General features: G+C 31.8%; 1 protein-coding gene across 2 annotated transcripts in view; it reads right to left on the reverse strand.

Annotated features, from left to right (window-relative positions):
- The window catches only part of LOC143052881 (uncharacterized), a 30,332-nt gene that overhangs the window by 7,009 nt on the left and 3,979 nt on the right, over positions 1-19,344 (reverse strand). Inside the window, exons 4-10 of one of the 2 annotated variants that reach the window (XM_076226028.1) lie at positions 14,886-14,957; positions 13,312-13,383; positions 4,946-5,017; positions 4,272-4,343; positions 3,622-3,693; positions 2,256-2,327; positions 552-703 (exon numbers count right to left, since the gene is read on the reverse strand). In XM_076226028.1, the coding sequence (XP_076082143.1) occupies positions 552-703; positions 2,256-2,327; positions 3,622-3,693; positions 4,272-4,343; positions 4,946-5,017; positions 13,312-13,383; positions 14,886-14,957 (584 nt within the window). The remainder of the gene's footprint in view (positions 1-551; positions 704-2,255; positions 2,328-3,621; positions 3,694-4,271; positions 4,344-4,945; positions 5,018-13,311; positions 13,384-14,885; positions 14,958-19,344) is intronic. The other variant, XM_076226029.1, reaches the window with a different exon arrangement.

The following is a 19,344-nucleotide window of genomic DNA, read 5'->3' on the forward strand; positions in this document are numbered from 1 at the left end:
TTCACCTCAAGTTTCAAAAATATTTGTTAGAAACATAAAAAAATAATGCCTTGAACTATTAAAATTATATGGTCATGACTCAGAATTTCTTGTGTGCAATGAAATGCAGGTTTGCAAACCGACACTGTCCAATTCAAGGGAATATTTGTTTGTACTCTATTGTGTATTGAGGGGGAAGAGACGTATTCTGTTTTGTGTATTCGAGGACGCACGAACAGTAGCATGATAAAGATGGAAACAAAAAACTATAAAAAAAACATGGACAACACAACAGAAATTATAATTCACAAACATGTGGTTCATCTCTTGTTTTTCGTAGTGGTAAACGAATGATGTGTATTACATGTATTATAGCTCCCGTTGGTTTATGTCAACTTGACTTTAAATCGTTCAATGCAATTTTAGTAGTTGGTAAGTCTCATTTTAACTATTTGAAGCTTAATTAAACTTTAAAATAAATGTACAAAATTGATAGAAATTATGAACTTAATGGTATTTTTCATACTTTTTGTTTTAATAGATGATACTAGCTATCGATTGGTACTACTTACGATTACATTTATCAAGCGCAGCTACTTGCAGTGATGTAACTGATGTGCCGTTGCTACATTTTGCACTTGTTACTTTGCATGCTCTTTCGGATAACCATGACCAAAATGGATAAATGCTACAGTCACAGTTGAGTGGATTCGATGTCAGTATTCTGAAAAAGAAATTCTATTTAAAGAATGATAGTTGTAGGTCAAGGTTATAACAACAAAAATATATTAATTGTTTCTCATCGCAATCACCTTTATATGCGTGAAAAGAAAACTCAAAACACATGATTGATTCAAACATTTTTATAATCTTGTCCTTTTTTTATAAAAGATACGAGATAAAGAGATATATTATTACTCCACGAAAAATAGATTGAAGTATCGGTTTCCCTTGGAGTAACCTGTAATAATTTAATTTTGGATGTAACGCGTCTTCTGATTGGCTGAGGTTATTTTGTTATGAGCCCATAGATATAATTTAGTCATGTGACCGTGACGTCATCAACGTTTTTTCATTGTTTTCTACGGTTTAAAATGGAATTTAGAATTAAATTATAAGAAATGACTGTAATATTTTTTCTGTCTATTCGAAATAACATACGCGTTATTCAGTGTGCACCAAATTTTTTATGTTATTTCTTCATATAGAACAGTCATTCCTTAAATAGATTTGAATAATCGTCAAAGGAAAAATGATTCATTTTAAGTTAACATAGCTTAAATTTGAAACATGTCATGTCTTGGTGAGTCAACTCGGGAAAAAAGAATTAAATGTATTATTTTCTATTAAGGTGCGTATATATGCACATCAGTACACAAGCATTACACGTTAATTTTCTACGTCAAAAGCATGCTTTTCTATAGTAAACTATTGCAAATTAGAAAATGGTTCTTACGTTGATCAAACTCAATAGCAAACAAGTATGCATGATATAGTTTTTCTAAATTGCACTCATCATGCTTACCGGGAAAAATGTGAAAGTTAAAACTTATCTATAATATAGAACCATACAAATATAAAACATGTACAAAACTACGAAATGCTTGGGAAATAAACATCTCCAACAGTCTGTGATAGAACACAAAGAAGTTATTTGTATTAATCTTAGCATACATATTTAACGCAATTAGTTGAATTATATCAAAATGTAAAATATGATTCCATAAGAGAACAGGAAATGCTTGCAAAATCGAACACTACACTTTCGAATCTGAATCTGAAAGTATTAGCTTCCGAATTATTTATTGGTTCTTTTTTATATTTCAAAGCTGTACATAAATACATTGTTTTGCTCTCCCAGTTAGTACATACATTGTTAAAATATGGTGACGTTGGCAATGAACTTCAAGATATCAAAGTGTTTGTTCGATTTCAAAGGATCTTGATGTCAGTACATGTTAAAACAAAAAAAAGAAGACTAAAACAATATAGAAACTATTATATGATCTGTCAAACCATACCGTTACCTTAATTAACTTTGTTGAGATGTATGTACTGCTCTACAAAACATACAACTGAGACCTTAAAGCTCCACGACGAACATAACAAAGCAATCACACAATTACATAATTGCAACATGTACTGTAATACCCGACAATAATAGTTTATGGACTTAATATACAAATCCAATCCACACTACCCTGTGTCTTCCAGCTATATACATGGTTAGAATGTTTATATGTTTTCGTAAATTCGTAAATTAATTAAAGACTTACAAATCCGACAATAACGTGAAATTCCCAAAAGCGTGTTCTTCGATATGGCTGATATTGTTTTCACTCAAGTTTCTGTAATATTTATAATTTATAGTTTGTTTTCCATACATAAAAAGAAAAACACTGCTGCCACTTAGAACATCTGTACTTATTTTGTTTATATGCAAAAAGTAAAAGAACAAACCATTAATATTGACCAAGTCTTAAGAGTTTGTTCATATTCTCAATTTAACGGATTAATAAATGGAACGTAAGGATTTAAACATCCCGATTTTGAACGCAAACGAAGAACAGAGATCATACACCTGTAGATCTGTAGATACAAAATTAGTTTTGTCTTACTTGTGAACCTAACAAAATGTTTTGTTCTTCTTTTGATAATTGTGTAACAGATAGTAGTTTTGATAAATACATTGTGACTAGAAGACAAATGTGAAAACATGAAATTAGATAGCAACAGCACGAACAAATAAATCAATGAGTTAATCTAGAATTCATCTTCAACAGACAGGTATCCATGTAGTATGTCAAACTCTAAACAAGTTTGAGTCAATACCCGTTGTCGATTTATTTAATAGCCTACATAAATAAAGACAACAGTAGTATACCGCTGTTCAAACTCATAAATCAATGGACAAAAAACAAAATCGCGGTAACAAACTAAAACTGAGGGAAAAAAATTAAATACAAGAGGAGAACAACGACACAACACTACAATGTAACACACACAGAAACGGACCAAGCATCAGACAAAATCCCACGAGAATAACAAATATAACATCAAAACCAAATACATGAATTTGGGATAGAAAAGTACCGTGACACGTCTTATCGCAATGTGAATTAACACTAAAAAATAAGAGAAAGCAAACGACGCAACGTTAAAATGTAACACACACAGCAACGAACTATACTAGAACAATGGCCATATTCCTGACTTGGTACAGGACATTTTTAAAGGAAAAAATGGTGGGTTGAACCTGGTTTTGTGGCATGCCAAACCTCCCTCTGTTATAGCCATGTGAAATATAACATTAAAATGACAACTCAACACCACAGGACTATAAATAAATTGGAGAACACAATTGGCAAAGAAACACACGAAAAACAGCCAACAAAAAGCAACAAGTTCAAAATTTTAATACGCCAGCAGTGCATTTTGTCCACACAAGATCTTCTAGTGACGCAAAGATACAAAAGTTTGAAAGCCGAAACAAGCACAAAGTCGAACAGCATCGAGGACCAAAAGATAAAAAAAGTTGTTCTAAAACCTACCCAAAAAGAGTCATCGGTCCTAAAAGTTATATGTTAAATAACGAAATGCCAGTTCAAGAAACCATTACAGATTTATTACATCATGACTTACATGTAATATACGTTTGTGGTGTTGATAAAAGTATAACTCTCCAATAACCGTATCTTGTTATTTCTAAGATATCTACAAACAGCATGACAAATTAATAAAAAAATAGATAAAAAATAAAAAATAGGAAAAAATAAGTAGTTAAGCCGACAGTTACCACGGTTGATTGTTCTGTTAATACTATTAATCTGAATCGTATGTCAACTTCTGCTTAATGAATATTAATAAACACATTATGGTTATGTATACACCCCCGTTGCACTTGCTGAAGAATATACAAATATAAAAAAGAAGATGTGGTATGATTGCCAATGAGACAACTATCCACAAAAGACCAAAATGACACAGACATTAACAACTATAGGTCACCGTACGGTATAGTTAAGTTCGTTGATTTCGTGTTTGTGTTCAAGATTCAAACATTTGGCCAATTGATTAGATTTTGTCTAGCTAAGACCATGAAGACCTTTACTATCATTTATTGGTTTTCTGTATGGTTCTGCCTATTGATGAATGTCTTACGGTGAACTATATTTAGTTTAATCCAGGTGTTGTCAGACATGTTAGAGTTAACGTCTCTTCTACCGGTCTCTGCTGCTTTAGCTTCTAATAACGGGTTTATTAAAATCTCGGTCAAATATACAGGTACTTACAGATATTGAAGACTTGGTAGGTTCACAAAAGTAAATGGTTCTATTACAGATATTTCATTGTTAAACAGATATCTTAAAAAGAAGGATAATATGTTGAATAAGTCATTTCATTGCATGACAGCACAATGCAATATAGCACAAACAAAAGTTGCGTATAGCAAACATAAAAGTGGAAGAGATATGCTTATAAGATCAAAGTTAATGATTTGATATAAAATTGACAGTAAGACACTTGATGATGGCAGATCTGTCACAATAACTTGATGAAGAATTATATTATAAACATACCAATATATACATACATAATTTTCATATTTGTTTATATTAAAAAAAAAAGGAACGTAGACAAAATGTATCAGATGAACATCCCGAATCTTTAACTGCCTAATCACTAATGTAGTGTCGGGTTCTATATTGCAATATTGGATTGGTGATTACATACTTGTAGTATGATAGCAAAATAAAAAAAAAAACAAAAAAAAAAACAGAACTTTTACTGACATGGATAGTTTATGTCACATTATGAGTTTTGCTTATTGATGAAGACTTTACGAGGATCCATATTTCATGCCATTCATGTGTGGTCTGAGTTAACGTCTAATGTACCAATTGGTGATGATTTAATTTTTCAATTATCTGTTAACGAAATCTAAATAAATAATAAATTTACTCACAAATATTGAAGACTTGGAAGGTTCATAAAAGTGAATGATTCTATTATTGATATTTCATTGTTTTGCAGCTGTCTTAAAAGAGAACATAAATTGATTTTATCTGTCCTGATTAAAAACAGTCCACATTTAAAGATAATATGTTTTCATGAATAGTATGTTTGAAAGGAAGCAATTTTACAAATGCGTTAGATTAATATTGATAAAAGAAGAGATTGAGCAGATGTTAATCAGAGTAATATACAAGTCATATATCTTTCTATATGTCTGTGTTTAATAAAAGGTCAATGCTTTAACATGTTACAGATTAACATAACAGAAGGAAAAGTTAATAAAAAATATTAACCATATCACATATTGTTTGGATTTGAGTAACCAATTTCATCCAGAGGGCAGAATTCTGGATGACATTGGTCGAGGTTGACTCTTCATGTGATAAGGATTTTAACATGTATTACTCACTTGGTCATATTTTTGAACCAAGGACTTTAGATTGTTGAAGACATTTGGGTGTTGAGTCAAATTTAATGTAAAAATTCAGTGCGAACCTGCAATGTTTATAAATGGAGGGCAGTAAAACTTGAAAATATGCCGCACACCTCTATGTTCTTATTAGTGCAAAACAAGTAGTGCATGTGTCTTTCCAGGGAAATATAACATTCTCCTCAGAACTTCCTGAATGAAGAGTGACTGCATATGCAATTTAGGCTGTTCCTATGGAAAATTACATTGCTGGTTTTACACAAGTGCAACCTATAGAAAGCCATAAATGTTGAACGACTGAAACCTAGGGTCTTTTGGTACGAGATCCTGGATTCACCAAAAGAAAAATAAGGTCAAGGTCATGTTTTATCTTTTTTTACTTTTGCTTGTTCATGCTTCTCCTAAAAAACTGTAATAGATACCGACAACATGTTTTACTTAATAGTTCATGTGTTAGCTGTGGGAATATAATTTTTTATTCGAAGTGAAGCGATAACATTCAATTGGAGTTTTCTCCCCTGAATGTTAAAAGTAAGATGTATTGTAATATAAATATAATTTGTTAACAATACATTATAGATAAATAAGGTCTTTTTGTATGAGGTCCTTGCTCGATGACCTTAGTGGTCAATGTCATAGGTAAATTAACATGTTTTAGATTTTGACTTCTGCTTTAACTTCATTTATATACATGATAAGGCCATGGGATTTGTGCATTCGGTTGTTAGTCATATGATCTTCAGAAAAATTACATGCGTTAATTATAACTGGCTGTAGCTATGTTTGCACTTTTGTTATGTATCAACCATACATTTTTGGAATCAGTGTCAAGTTAACTATCAAATACAAATGAAAGTGACCGGAAAGAACAAACATCTCCCTTATTTAATACAAACATGTATAGACAGAGTATATTTTTGGGGATTCGGCTTACAATTAGCTATCGTTTGAAACTGTAAAACCAGACTTTTATAATTTCATATTCAAATATTATGCGGTGGAAAGGCTTTCAATAGTTCTCCGAACGATTGGTTTTAAATAAGGTCTTTCCATTTTTCTCTTGAAAGACCTTTTGTATTTGTTCTGATTATCATTTTTTTTTCTTCTTCCGCAATTTTTTTTTCTTGCGATAATATTTGTTTTGCAATATTTTGATGATATATTTCTTATTTTGTATAGTCGATGTGCGCTTTACATTTAATTCTGCTGAGCTGAATAATTTTCAGAGTGAGAGTTATTTTTCCATTCACTGATAATCATGTGTGTGCATCTTCTTCGTAAACGATACCGACAAAATTCTTTTTCTGAAATTATTATTTTATCCTCAGGATCTTTTTGGCCACTTTTGATAGATGCGGATCGTTCTACAAGAGGTATGTACTCATCGCTATTTATTTCATAGGTGTGTCTTATTTGCCATTTTGCATCACTTGTGTTACTTGTTGATACATCACTGATTTACATGTAGAAAGCTTTTAACGACTTTTATGTGCATCTCATTGATCTATAGCCAGCTGATTTTTTTTTATTTCGAGTCGCATAGATAGCTTTCAATGTTACCAGACTTCTAATTTCGATACGCCAGACGCGTTTTTTTTTTTCTGTCTGCATTAGAATCAACAGGGACGTTCAGATCAATCAAATAGTTATAAAACCAAACAAGTACAAAGTTAAAGAGCATTAAGGAGCCAATATTCCAAAAAGATGTGTCAAATACGGCTAAAAAAGGGGTGAAAAATACCAGTGGGACAGTCAAACTCATAGATTGATGAAAAAAACTGACAACGCCATGGCTAAAAAAGAAAAAAAAGACCAACAGACAAATAATAGTACACAAGACACAGCAAAGAAACATCAAGACCAAACAACACGAACCCAACTGGTGTTGACTTCAGGTACCCAAGAAAGCAGATGTATTCCTCTTCCGTTTGTCAGGTAAACCTGGACAGTGTTTTTTGTTCTTCGGTAGTGTTTGGACTTTAACGCTACTTAAAACACTATTGTGGCATTAATATTCATCTTGATATGTCTCTAATGCCTATTTTTTAAAATGTAAATTGATTGATTGTTTCTTTGTTTGTTGGTTTTTGTTACGTCCAACTGGTACTTAAGAATCAAAATACACTTTCTTAAATACCAGAAATTCAAACACTATGATTTTTTTGAGGAACAATCATATGGAAATTGTAATACTGACCCAAACCAAATAAGGACATGAAATTGATTGTCCAAAAAATAAATCAAACATTTGTAAATGTATATAAAAGATATAACCGAATACGGAATACAATGCATATGGGGTGACTATTGAAAAGTATTCACAACGTTTAATCTGAAGATGATCTACATTTTGAAGGATTTCTGTTTTGTCATAATAAATTACAAATCAAGAAAAAATACTATAATAAATTAAAAACCAATTGTTCAGAGAACAGTTGAAGGTCTTTCCATCAAAACAATGTATTTTGATATGAAAAGTTGTGAAACTAAGTTTAAAATGTCATTTCAATCGTCAAATGATAGCTCCTAGTAAGCTGATTCCAAAAATATATTGTTTCCATACATTTTTTTTAAATAAGGGAGATAATTTGTTACTTCCGGTTTGAAAAATGTTACTTCCGATTATATTTGAATATTTACTTGACACTGATTCCAAAAATATCTGGTTCTATATACTTTTATATTAAAAAGTACAAAAAAATAAAAGTTGTATATCTTTATCATGTATACATATAGAATAAAAGCAAAGGTCAAAATCTAGAACGTCAAATTAAGCTATGACCTTGAGATCAGTTTCAAGGTCATAAACCAAGGACCTCAAATCAAAAGACCATAGGTCTTTATTATATTTAGTTAATGAGTTATATCACCAAACGCGTATTTTTAAATACAAGAGGGGAGAAAACTCCCTTTTACATTCAACGTACGCTTGCAATCAAAATTTACATCTTACGACATGTCGCAACTAACAATTTAGTAAAAATAATTTGTTGATATCTTATACAGTCTTTGGATATAAGTGAAAATAAGCCAAATTCAAATATTATTTATAATATATCACTTATATCAGATGCATAAGGGGAAATAACTCTCATATGGAGCGGTCATATCGCTTCGGTCAAAATAGGACAAATCATGCGAAGGATATAACGAGCAATTTTGTAAAATAAATTTGTCATAATCTTTTACGGTTGCGAAGGAGATGCGCTAACAAGGAAAACAGTGTTTGGGAAGAAAAAAAAAAATAAAAACCAATTGTTCAGAGAACAATTGAAGGTCTTTCCACTGAAAACAATTTATTTTAATATGAAAGTTGTAAAATTAAGTTTAAAATGTCATTTCAATCGTCAACTGATAGGTAATTGTACGCTGATTCCAGAAATATATGGTTTCTATAAAATATTTTTTAAATAAGGGAGATAATTTGTTACTTTCGGTTTGAAAAATGTTACTTCCGATAATATTTGAATATTTAATTGACACTGATTCCAAAAAGATCTGGTTCTATATACTTTTTTATTAATAAAGTACAAAAATAGCTACTTCCGGTTTACACAAGGTCACTTCCGGTTGTTTTTTTCAAGGTTAAATGGTTTGATACCTTTCGCCAAAAGTCTCATGGATATATCATGTATAAATATGAGCCGAAAGCAAAGGTCAAAAACTAGAACGTCAAATTAATCTATGACCTTGAGATCAATTTCAAGGTCATAAACCAAGGACCTCAAATCAAAAGACCAGAGGACTTAATTATATTTGGTTAATCAGTTATATCACCATACACGTATTTTTAAATACAAGAGGGGAGAAAACTCACTTTTACGTTCAACGTACCCTTGCAATCAAAATTTACGAGTTACGACATGTCGCAACTAACAATTTAGAAAAAATAATTTGTCGATATCTTATACAGTTTCTAGAAATTAGTGGAAATAAGCCAAATTCAAAAATTGGAATATGAATTTGACCTTTGACCTTGACCTAATTTTTACAAAATTTACATCTTACGACATGTCGCAACTAACAATTTAGTAAAAATAATTTGTTGATATCTTATACAGTCTTTGGATATAAGTGAAAATAAGCCAAATTCAAATATTAGAATATGACCTTGACCTTTGACCTTGACCTAATTTTTATTTTTTTGGACCAAGGACCTCAAATCAAAAGATCCTTGGTCTTTAGCACTTATGGTTTACAAGATAGAAATGCATATCACTTATATCAAATGCATAAGGGCAAATAACTCTCATATGGAGCGTTCATATCACTTCGGTCAAAATAGGACAAATCATGCAAAGGATATAACGAGCAATTTTGTAAAATAAATTTGTCATAATATTTTACGGTTGCGAAGGAGATGCGCTAACAAGGAAAACAGTGTTTGGGGAGATAACTCCTACAAAGAAAAGTATTCGTTTACGCAGGGTAAATTTCAAAAGCGCATAAACTGTTCGATATCATATACCAAATATCTAAGCGACATATTGCGAAACAAATGTTTATCGCAAGAACAAAATTAGGCGGAAGAAAAAAAAAAAATAATCAGAAGAAGAAAAACAATAGGTCTTTCCACAGAAAAGTGGAAAGACCTAATAATCAGAAGAAAAACAATAGGTCTTTCCACAGAAAAGTGGAAAGACCTAATTAAAGTCTTATATATCATTTGTACCATTTTTTTACAGGTGAAATACAGGTAAAAATGCGGAAATGTAAATTTTTTTTTCTTCGGAAAAGTAATGCACGAAAATGCGGAAACATGAAACTATTTTTTGGCTAAAATTGCGGAAACGTTATACGCCCGATCCTGCTGCATACAATGAACCAGTGGCTTATAAGGTAATGTATGCCTGGGATGAGAAAAGTCCTTAGAATTTCAAAAAAAAAACTTTTTAAAGAGGAACTTTTACAAAATGATCATATAATTGATATTCACGTTAACATTGACAGCAGTAGTTAACAATATAGTAGCAATCCCAGCACTATAAATATGATTCTGTGTTAAGGCTACACGATGAACGAAGCGGTTCGTGTTCGTTTTAGTAGGTTGAATACTGACTTTGTGTCGATGCTCAAAACAACTTGAAGAACAATCAGGACAACTCAAGACATGAACGAACGGAAGAATACCCGAAACAACTGGTAAAAAGACGAAATAATGGCGTAAACTGGTACTAACTGTCTTTTATTCTTTAAGCTGTCAATTCTGATTCTATTTGTGACCCTAATAACATCTCCAAAAGAAATATCTTAGTAAATACAATGCTAGATTAACATTGCCCTTGATGGGGAGAAAACACAATTACAGCCGTGTAGTGCTTCTCAAGTTTAACTTTCAGGTTAGAAGAATTGCGTCAGGTCGTTTCATTTTTTTTTGGTACAAAAACCTAGTACATTGTCAAAATTGATGACATTACAAGATACTTTTTGAAACGAATAAGGTCTCTGTCAATAATTTAAACTTCTATTTCAAAAGCCAAATCATACGCAGATGTTTCAATGGATTTTGATATATATGCCAAGACGTTCAAACATGCCGCCTTATTGAGCAAATTATCGTGCTCTTGTTGATAAATCATTTCAGAGTTACATGCACTTACAGCAGCATCTTGTACATGTGATAACGTGAACAGCTGTAATGATATGCATAATGTCATTACCTTTTTGTAAGATTGTTTCGGAAAATAATATACTTTGGTGTATTGAGAGGATTAACATTATTTTCAGACAGCAAAAAATTGATCAATAAAACTCTGTAGCTGACGCTTCCATTCAGCCGAATGTGCAACTGATTCCAAATTCTAATTACTTGTGCAGCTTTTAATACATGACATATAATACCTACAGTTCCTATATAATTCGTTTGAAAAAAAAACCGGACAAATCATCAAGTCTCTTTATGACAGTATTAATCAAACATGTGTCGTCCTAACTTTGTTGATACAATTAATATTTCATTAACACCAAAATCGCAGAAAATGCATTTGTCAACACCAACTGCAACTCGCATTTTCTTGACATCGGACGGAGCCAGTTTCGCTAAGACCGTGAAATTGTCAATTTACTTGAATACAAAACAAACCAAACACATCTGAGAACCAAACGAACCCTATAATGATATTCACGATCTCTGTTAAATTTAACATAAACAAATAAACAACAAAACCAAACGACATAAAACAACAAGGCTTTGGAAATTCTAAAATGAACAAGAAATCAGCTTGATAATGACTACACATGACCTTTGCTCAATACCGTGTAACCAAAAACCACAACATTGTCGGCAAATGTGTGACAAATATCCGGACTTCAAATCCTGATAAAAACAAGACGTTTAGCTTGGTATGTATCTTCTTACGCATCAACTAAAAAAAGTAAATTGGGTCGACTGAAGTAGTATACGGTGGCGTAACTATTGTACCTTTAAAACACACCTTTACTGCAAGTGCAACGATTGCTAGGCGAAAAACGTTGCCTTTTTTTACCATTTTCATATGCATTATACATGTACTTAACATGTAGGAATACTTAAACATGCCCTTATAGTGTATCAGATTCAAAAGTAACTGTATTTACAAATTTCGCTAACAAATTATTTTTAGTGGGTATTAGTTTTGAGATTTGTCTACCGAATCAGCATTTGGATATTCGTTGCAATTTGGATAACGTCAATAACGGCTGTTTGTAACGTCATTTGTACCACATTTGAAACTTACGACAAACATTCTCTAGCTGAATTATCGATAGACAATTTACGACATTTAAATTCCATGAGGGATTTAGGTAATTTAAACTTAACTAAGCGACTTTTTTATCATTCGCCGCTCCGTTACCATATCCTCCTAAAGATTTGGTCAATTTGAAGCGAAGTGATCCGGTTCAGGTTTACAAAGGGAACACTTTATAATATGACATTTACGTGTGACCTTGACCTCAATTGGCAAGTTTTGACTCAAGGCTCTCAATCCAAAAATTACGTGTTATGAGTATCACACTGACACATAGATAAAATGAATATGTAACTGTTTGTCGATGTGTCAGTGTGTTAATCATAACCCGTAACTTTTGGGTTGTGAGCCTTGAGTCAAAGCTTGAAAATTTAGGTCAAGGTCACACGTAAAAGTCATATTACAAAGTGTTCCCTTTCCGAGTTTGTGCATCTCCTCTCAAACTATAAAAGCTAGATACAAAAGAAACTGTTTTGGTTGTTGAGAGGAAGAAATGTTATATTTATTCTAAAGCTATTTAATTATATTTTCTGCAAGCTATTGCCCTTAAATGTTAAATTTTAAGGTAAATTGATTATAAGTTCATTCTGGTAATGATAAATCCATACTGTATTTGGCAAACTGTTGAGGGACATATGACCTTGCATATTTGTTTACCGAAAGTGACATTATGCAAACAGGAAGTAGATATTTTTGCAGGTATTAAAGACAAAAAATACTTAAAAACTATACGTGTTTTTTAGAATCAACATACAATAACGTTAAATAACAATACTACGTTTTTTTGCACTGATACCAGCAGTCGTCTTCTGTCAACTGAAAGTAGACCATTATCTCCTTTTTTTGAAGGAGAGTTTATATAAAACATATGTGGAAAATCAGTACAAAATAAGCTTTGATATGAGATCGTAAATGACATCTTCTTAAAGTATTATAGTATCTCCAAGGTGTTAGTCAAAAGTATGTACAAACCATATCCTTTTTTTAATCAGTATGAACAAATCTAGGAGTGGACGCGAAAGAAATATTGGGTTAACCGGAAGAAGCGCCAATTATTCATTTTCTCTGAACAATTGGTATTTAAATTTATAAATGAGTTGCTTGTAAGCTTACTTCAGTAATAAAAAAATATAACATAATAATTATATCACAACTTACAGGTTTTGCAAGTTAGTCATGTTGATAAACGTATAACTTTTTAATGACCGTATCTTGTTGTTATGTAGATATCTAAAAAGAAAAAACAAACATGGTTTTCTAAACAGAAATGCATGCAGTTAAACAAAATGATACTTATCGGAAACAAAAGTTTACTGATCTTCTAAACTTATAAATGTAGTTCAAAAAGTGAATAAACACATACTTAATCTATCACCAGACCTACACTTGACGGATAATGGGTGCTTCTAACTAAAATGCGTGCGTCTTCTGCCATAGTTGAATCACTAGACATTAACGTAACGTAAACGACACTCTGTAATCAGTACTGTCTATTAAGTTTTTCACTTTATATAGGAAAAAACTAGCCAATTTAGTACAGGTCTAGGAGCTACAGACAAAAAAAAAAGCAAAGAGCAAATTACTCAACTTTGAGAGCATAGATAACTGGAGTCTCTTTCCATCAAAACGTGGGTCCACTAAGGTGTTCCGGAACTGTTAGCTCTCGTGATGTTACCCATTGAAGTATAATGCAGTGATTTTTCATTTCATTGATCATCTTGATGTTATCCCAATCCAGGAAAAGTGAAGGATTGAAGCAGGAAGAATAGAACATATCAATTATCACGTGTTAGTCAGACGTAATGGTCAAACAATTCCGTATAGCATCCTGGAAGCGTTCGAATGTTTCCATTTATTTGATCTTTGCTCAAATTGTTATGGAAACAGAATCCATGGATCATAGAAACGCAGTCATTAGAATATTGTACGAACTGCAAAAGTTTGTTCCTTCTAATTTGAAAAAAAATTGTCTGCCATTTTAAAAACAAAGCCTTAAATCTAATAATAAGTCAGGACTAAAAACGTTAGAATGCATTTCATTTGTTCTTAAAAGACTAGCGATCACCATCATTCACTTTTGCAATTTGGACTGATTAGGCAGACAGCTTGAAAACGGCCGCCCTATTTAATTCTTCTGAGGAGGTCTATCATTTCAATTAACCACCAAATATACATCAATAAATGTGCAAAGTTTCATTCTTTTATCATCAAACCCGCAATTCTTCGCATCTGTACCGAAACATAGACTTATTAGTTGATACTATTTTGAAGAACTCACTGTGCACCAGTAATGGTATCTACACAGTGCACCAGTAATGGTATCGACACTGTGTACAAGTAATGGTATCTACACAGTGCACCAGTAATGGTATCGACACTGTTGCAAGTAATGGTATCGACACAGTGCACCAGTACTGGTATCGACACAGTGCACCAGTAAAAGTATCGGCACAGTGCACCAGAATTGGTATCGACACAGTGCATGTATATCAAAAAAACATTAAATAAGTTGCTTCCCTCACTATGGATAGACCACCACCAGAAAAGCTCTAACATTAACGTGTGCTAGCTATGTATCAACTTTTAGAAATGTATATAGCTGTATGAAAAAAGGATCATATCAGAATATCCAAATAAATAGTAGATCTTAATGTAATAACATTTGATATATTAATATTTGGTTAATGGAAGTTAAAAAAACTGAAAACAGAATAATAAACATTTTGACTTACAGAGTATACAAGTTCGTCATGTTGATAAACGTATTAATCTCTATTGACCGTATCATGTTGATATGAAGTGATCTAAAAAATAAAACAAAAGCAGTTTGCGTCACTAAAACAACATGAAGCTAATTGAATAAAAAATTAAGATATATTGTTTGCGCAATCGGTGCTTTCTTCTATGGTTTAGCATTAAATGAATGACCTAGACTCACTTTTTAATCTATATTTCAACATTACAGTAGGCAATGATCGTCACACAATTATATTTGTGTAAATGCCGATTAAAATACAAGTTGAATTGTTAAACGATTGCATGACTATAATAACCATATATGAACAATTTTCACTACACAATACGAATACACGTAGAATTAAATGTTTCGCGAGCGTAGCCGGGCGAAAAAATGTTTGGACCTTTTTTTTGGCTAAAAAACCATAAAATAATTTTGAAATGCACTAATGTAACGGTTTCTGACTTAGAACATGTATATTTCCTAGGTAAAGTGTCAGGGTTTGATATCTCCATTAATTGTCTATGGCATATTAAAATGATTGGATGGATCTTCACAACAGTAGACTAATAACAAAAAAAAATCCACTTCTACGTTATAAGGCGTTACTTAACATTTCAATAGTCATAGGCCAGGATTTTATGAACGTTTGCGTAAGTATGCCTGCTAGAGGGTCTTTGTGGAAGATCAGAAGTTCTAGATTGCAACACTTTAACTTTACATTATGAAGTAGCCAGATTGATACATATCTCTCTATTTTGAATTAAGTTTTGGTTTCGTTAAAAGACACACATGATACCAGACAAACAAACACTGCATTATAAATGTCTTTTGTTTTAAATATTGTAGGCTTTATTTATGTGGAATACATAATGGAATATGAAATATTGACAACACTGCACTGCAATACTAAATTAAAGCAATCGTGTCACTGTCTAGCTAGGTGATATATGGTTAGTAAAATTTACGGATCACCATTCGGATGGGGAAATTAGTATAAAAAGAAATCAGAGTATGAGTTTGATTAATGAGTATGATATATTGATATTTTCAATATAATATAAATAGATTACGATATATTTTTTTCACAATGGGGAGGGTGTTCGCCCATTACGTCCGTCCTTACCTGGACCTGTCCCTGTTTCTTACAATTTTGTTTATATTCTCGCTTGTAATGTTGTATCTTACACTACATAAATGCTAAACAATAATGAATTTGTTTTTTTCCCAAATGATAAAGCTGCTCATAAGATCATTATTAGTTGACGTTAATTTTACATTTAGGTTCTGCAAAAGAAAATCACGAATTCACTCAAATTCAAATTGACTCCAATTTTGAAAAATGACACATGTTACACACATAATATTTAAGGTACCTCTTTACGAGAAGAACCAAAAATAATGACAATTCAAACTATGGGGCTAAATATGCAAAACTTATTGTGGAATAGTTTCTGTATTGTAATGTATAACATCTGATACATAAATTTGATATATATGATCTCAATTATGACGACTATCTGACGGTATCTCGGCCTATAGCAGTAAAGGTCGACGCAGGGGACCATAGACTGCATGACGTTTTGACTTGTTAAATACACATACTTTGTTAGAATAAATATCATTTAAAAACTAGTACACACTACTATTTATTTTGTTTTACATATTTTGTTATTAAGTTTGGAGTGATTTCTTCAAAAACAACATAATAGGAAATACTTTGTTCAGTAACCGGTAATCAAACACACCGATCATTATTTCGTTATTTCAATTGACCCATATATTTATCTCTGAAACGGTTAATTGTTAAAGCTCATAAATCAAAATTAAGTTGGAACAAAAATAAATAATGGAATATGAAGCGTGATCATACTCTCATTTTTATGTTATAAGATTAAGAAAGAGTTCCACACACGCCGGAAAGCGAAAGGTGTACATGACGAATTACTTCAAAATACTTTTGTCGAAGGTAAAAGAAAAATTAAATCACTGATGCATATGTGTCATCTCCCCGTAGAATGTTATCAATTGATGGGGACGCATCTGTAGGACAAATATGATTACACTTGACTGAAGCAGTTAATTTATATATATCTTGTCTTTGATTATTATAATGCATGGATTCTAGGCAGATGACGTACAAACGTAGGTGTACTATAACGTCAATGTTATCTAATTATTTTTTCTAAAATATTTGGCGTTTAATAATTGTCTCTTTGGTCGTCACGTCTCGACAGTAACCTCTCAAAGAAGATCAAGGGAATAGAAAATATGGTCTTTATTGGTCTTGTTCCGATTTGCAGTTAAATCATTGCCAATGATAAGAGTCCATTTAGATGTGCGGGATGTACATATACGCAGTCCTGTCCGGTCAGAGTGCGGAAGTTAAACCCGATGCCTCTTTTAGATATAATGTCACTCACTCTCTCTTCACGTTAATTGTGCATGAAATATTTGCCACCGGACGTTAAGAAACCAACTGTCAATCAATCGACTGTAGCGTAACTTAAATTTTATTTCTGGTTAGGCAAATCATTTGAATCCTGGCAGTTAAAGTCTCACCTTGGTTTAAAGACGATTATGCGAGAACGGAGTGGACGGATATTCGAAAAAATTAATCGCAAAATATAGGTGTTGATAATCATACTCTTGATAGGTCACACAATAGCCAACGCATACTGTCTATACAAATTTCAGATTTGTGGAAATCTATCATTAAAATATATTTCTAGTGCGCATTTATCAAATATATGTCAATGCAACTTCTGGTTAAAGGCTTAATTTTCAGTATTCGATTATGTATAAGAATTAAGGTAGGTTCCTGATCGACAAAATTATATGTATGACCTCCTCTAAATTACTTTTTGTTTACAAATTTGGGAATACTAAGTTTAAGATCCACTATATATCTCAACTTTATAAATCTATAGTTTGTCAACATGTATGGATGATACATATGTAATAACATGGATAACTGAATTAAGTCTTGCTTATATCAAACAAGGTAGAAGAGTACTCCATAAAATGTAGAATTGCCAAATGTCTGTTCAAGACTTTCCCCACCAAAATTAACAAGTTTGTTGTAAAAAAACCAACTCAGTTATGACTACTTGTTTGGATCATTTTTTGGTGATTTATTCTTTGTATGTTTCTTAAACAAATATCCTTATCTGGATTATTCATTTTATGGTGCATCTTGGATTCGCATCCGGCAACAAAATATTATTATCTTATGTTATTCAATGTTACTTACCTTACACATTTTCATTAATGATTTACACATTATAATGAATTCGGTGACCCCCTTTTAGTTCTTTATTAATAAAATGGATAAAATACTCTTAGTTAGTTCACTTCAAGAGAAATATCTTTTGCATTTGAACTCCTATAGCATTTCCGTTATTTCTTTTGATACAGAGCAATCCCTAGTCAAAAACACCTCAATACTTTAAATAAACTAGCATATGGATTTTTTTTTATCAATACAATAATAAATTAAAAAAAATAGATTAGTTTATTCAGTAAAAGGAAGCGATAACTATGTCTGAATTTTCAACCTTTATAAAGATAGATTCTGACAAATTCTGCTTTCGATATTTCTGAAATTGTCAGAAATATATCCTTCTAAATACTTTCCCCGAAACAAATGTAATAAAAAGATCGATACACTATAAAAAAAAAAAGACAGATACAAAGTATTTTGGGGCGTTAATCTGCAAAATATATTGAAAAAAAAACATTTCATAATCAATACCACGAAAGATAACTCGAATCGTACTTATGATAGGTTTAGGATACGTTTGTTTCGTCATCTTATAAATAATCGTACTTATGATAGGTTTAGGATACGTTTGTTTCGTCATCTTATAAATAAGGGCGGGAATCCGGAAAACCACGAGATCAATAAAAAATGCAATATTTCTATAATCTTTCGTCATATTAAAAAAATCCTGTGAACGATTATTCCATTGTGTGATTTAAAAGTCTTTGAATACTTTCTTTAAACTTGACAGACGTATTCAAACAAATTTGATTGTTGGCAATTACCCGTCCCATTAATTCCGTATATCTTTTATTGGAAATCTCTATTGTCAGTAGTAAAAACGGACAATGATTATTTATCACAATTGATTTGTTTATTCTGTAAATAGCATGTGAATAAGAAATAACGAAATAAAGGCATCAGTAGTATACCGCTGTTCAAACTCATAAATCCATGGCCAAAAAACAAAATCGGGTAACAAACTAAAACTGACGGAAACGCATAAATATAAGAGGAGAACAACGACACAATACTACAATGTAACTAACACACACAGAAACGGACCAAGCATCAGACAAAATCCCACGAGAATAACAAATATAACATCAAAACCAAATACATGAATTTGGGATAGACAAGTACCGTGACACGTCTTATGGCAATGTCAATTTACAATCAAAAATAAGAGAAA

The sequence above is a fragment of the Mytilus galloprovincialis genome, chromosome 11 (assembly GCF_965363235.1).
Source record: "Mytilus galloprovincialis chromosome 11, xbMytGall1.hap1.1, whole genome shotgun sequence".
In the NCBI taxonomy this organism is placed as follows: domain Eukaryota; kingdom Metazoa; phylum Mollusca; class Bivalvia; order Mytilida; family Mytilidae; genus Mytilus; species Mytilus galloprovincialis.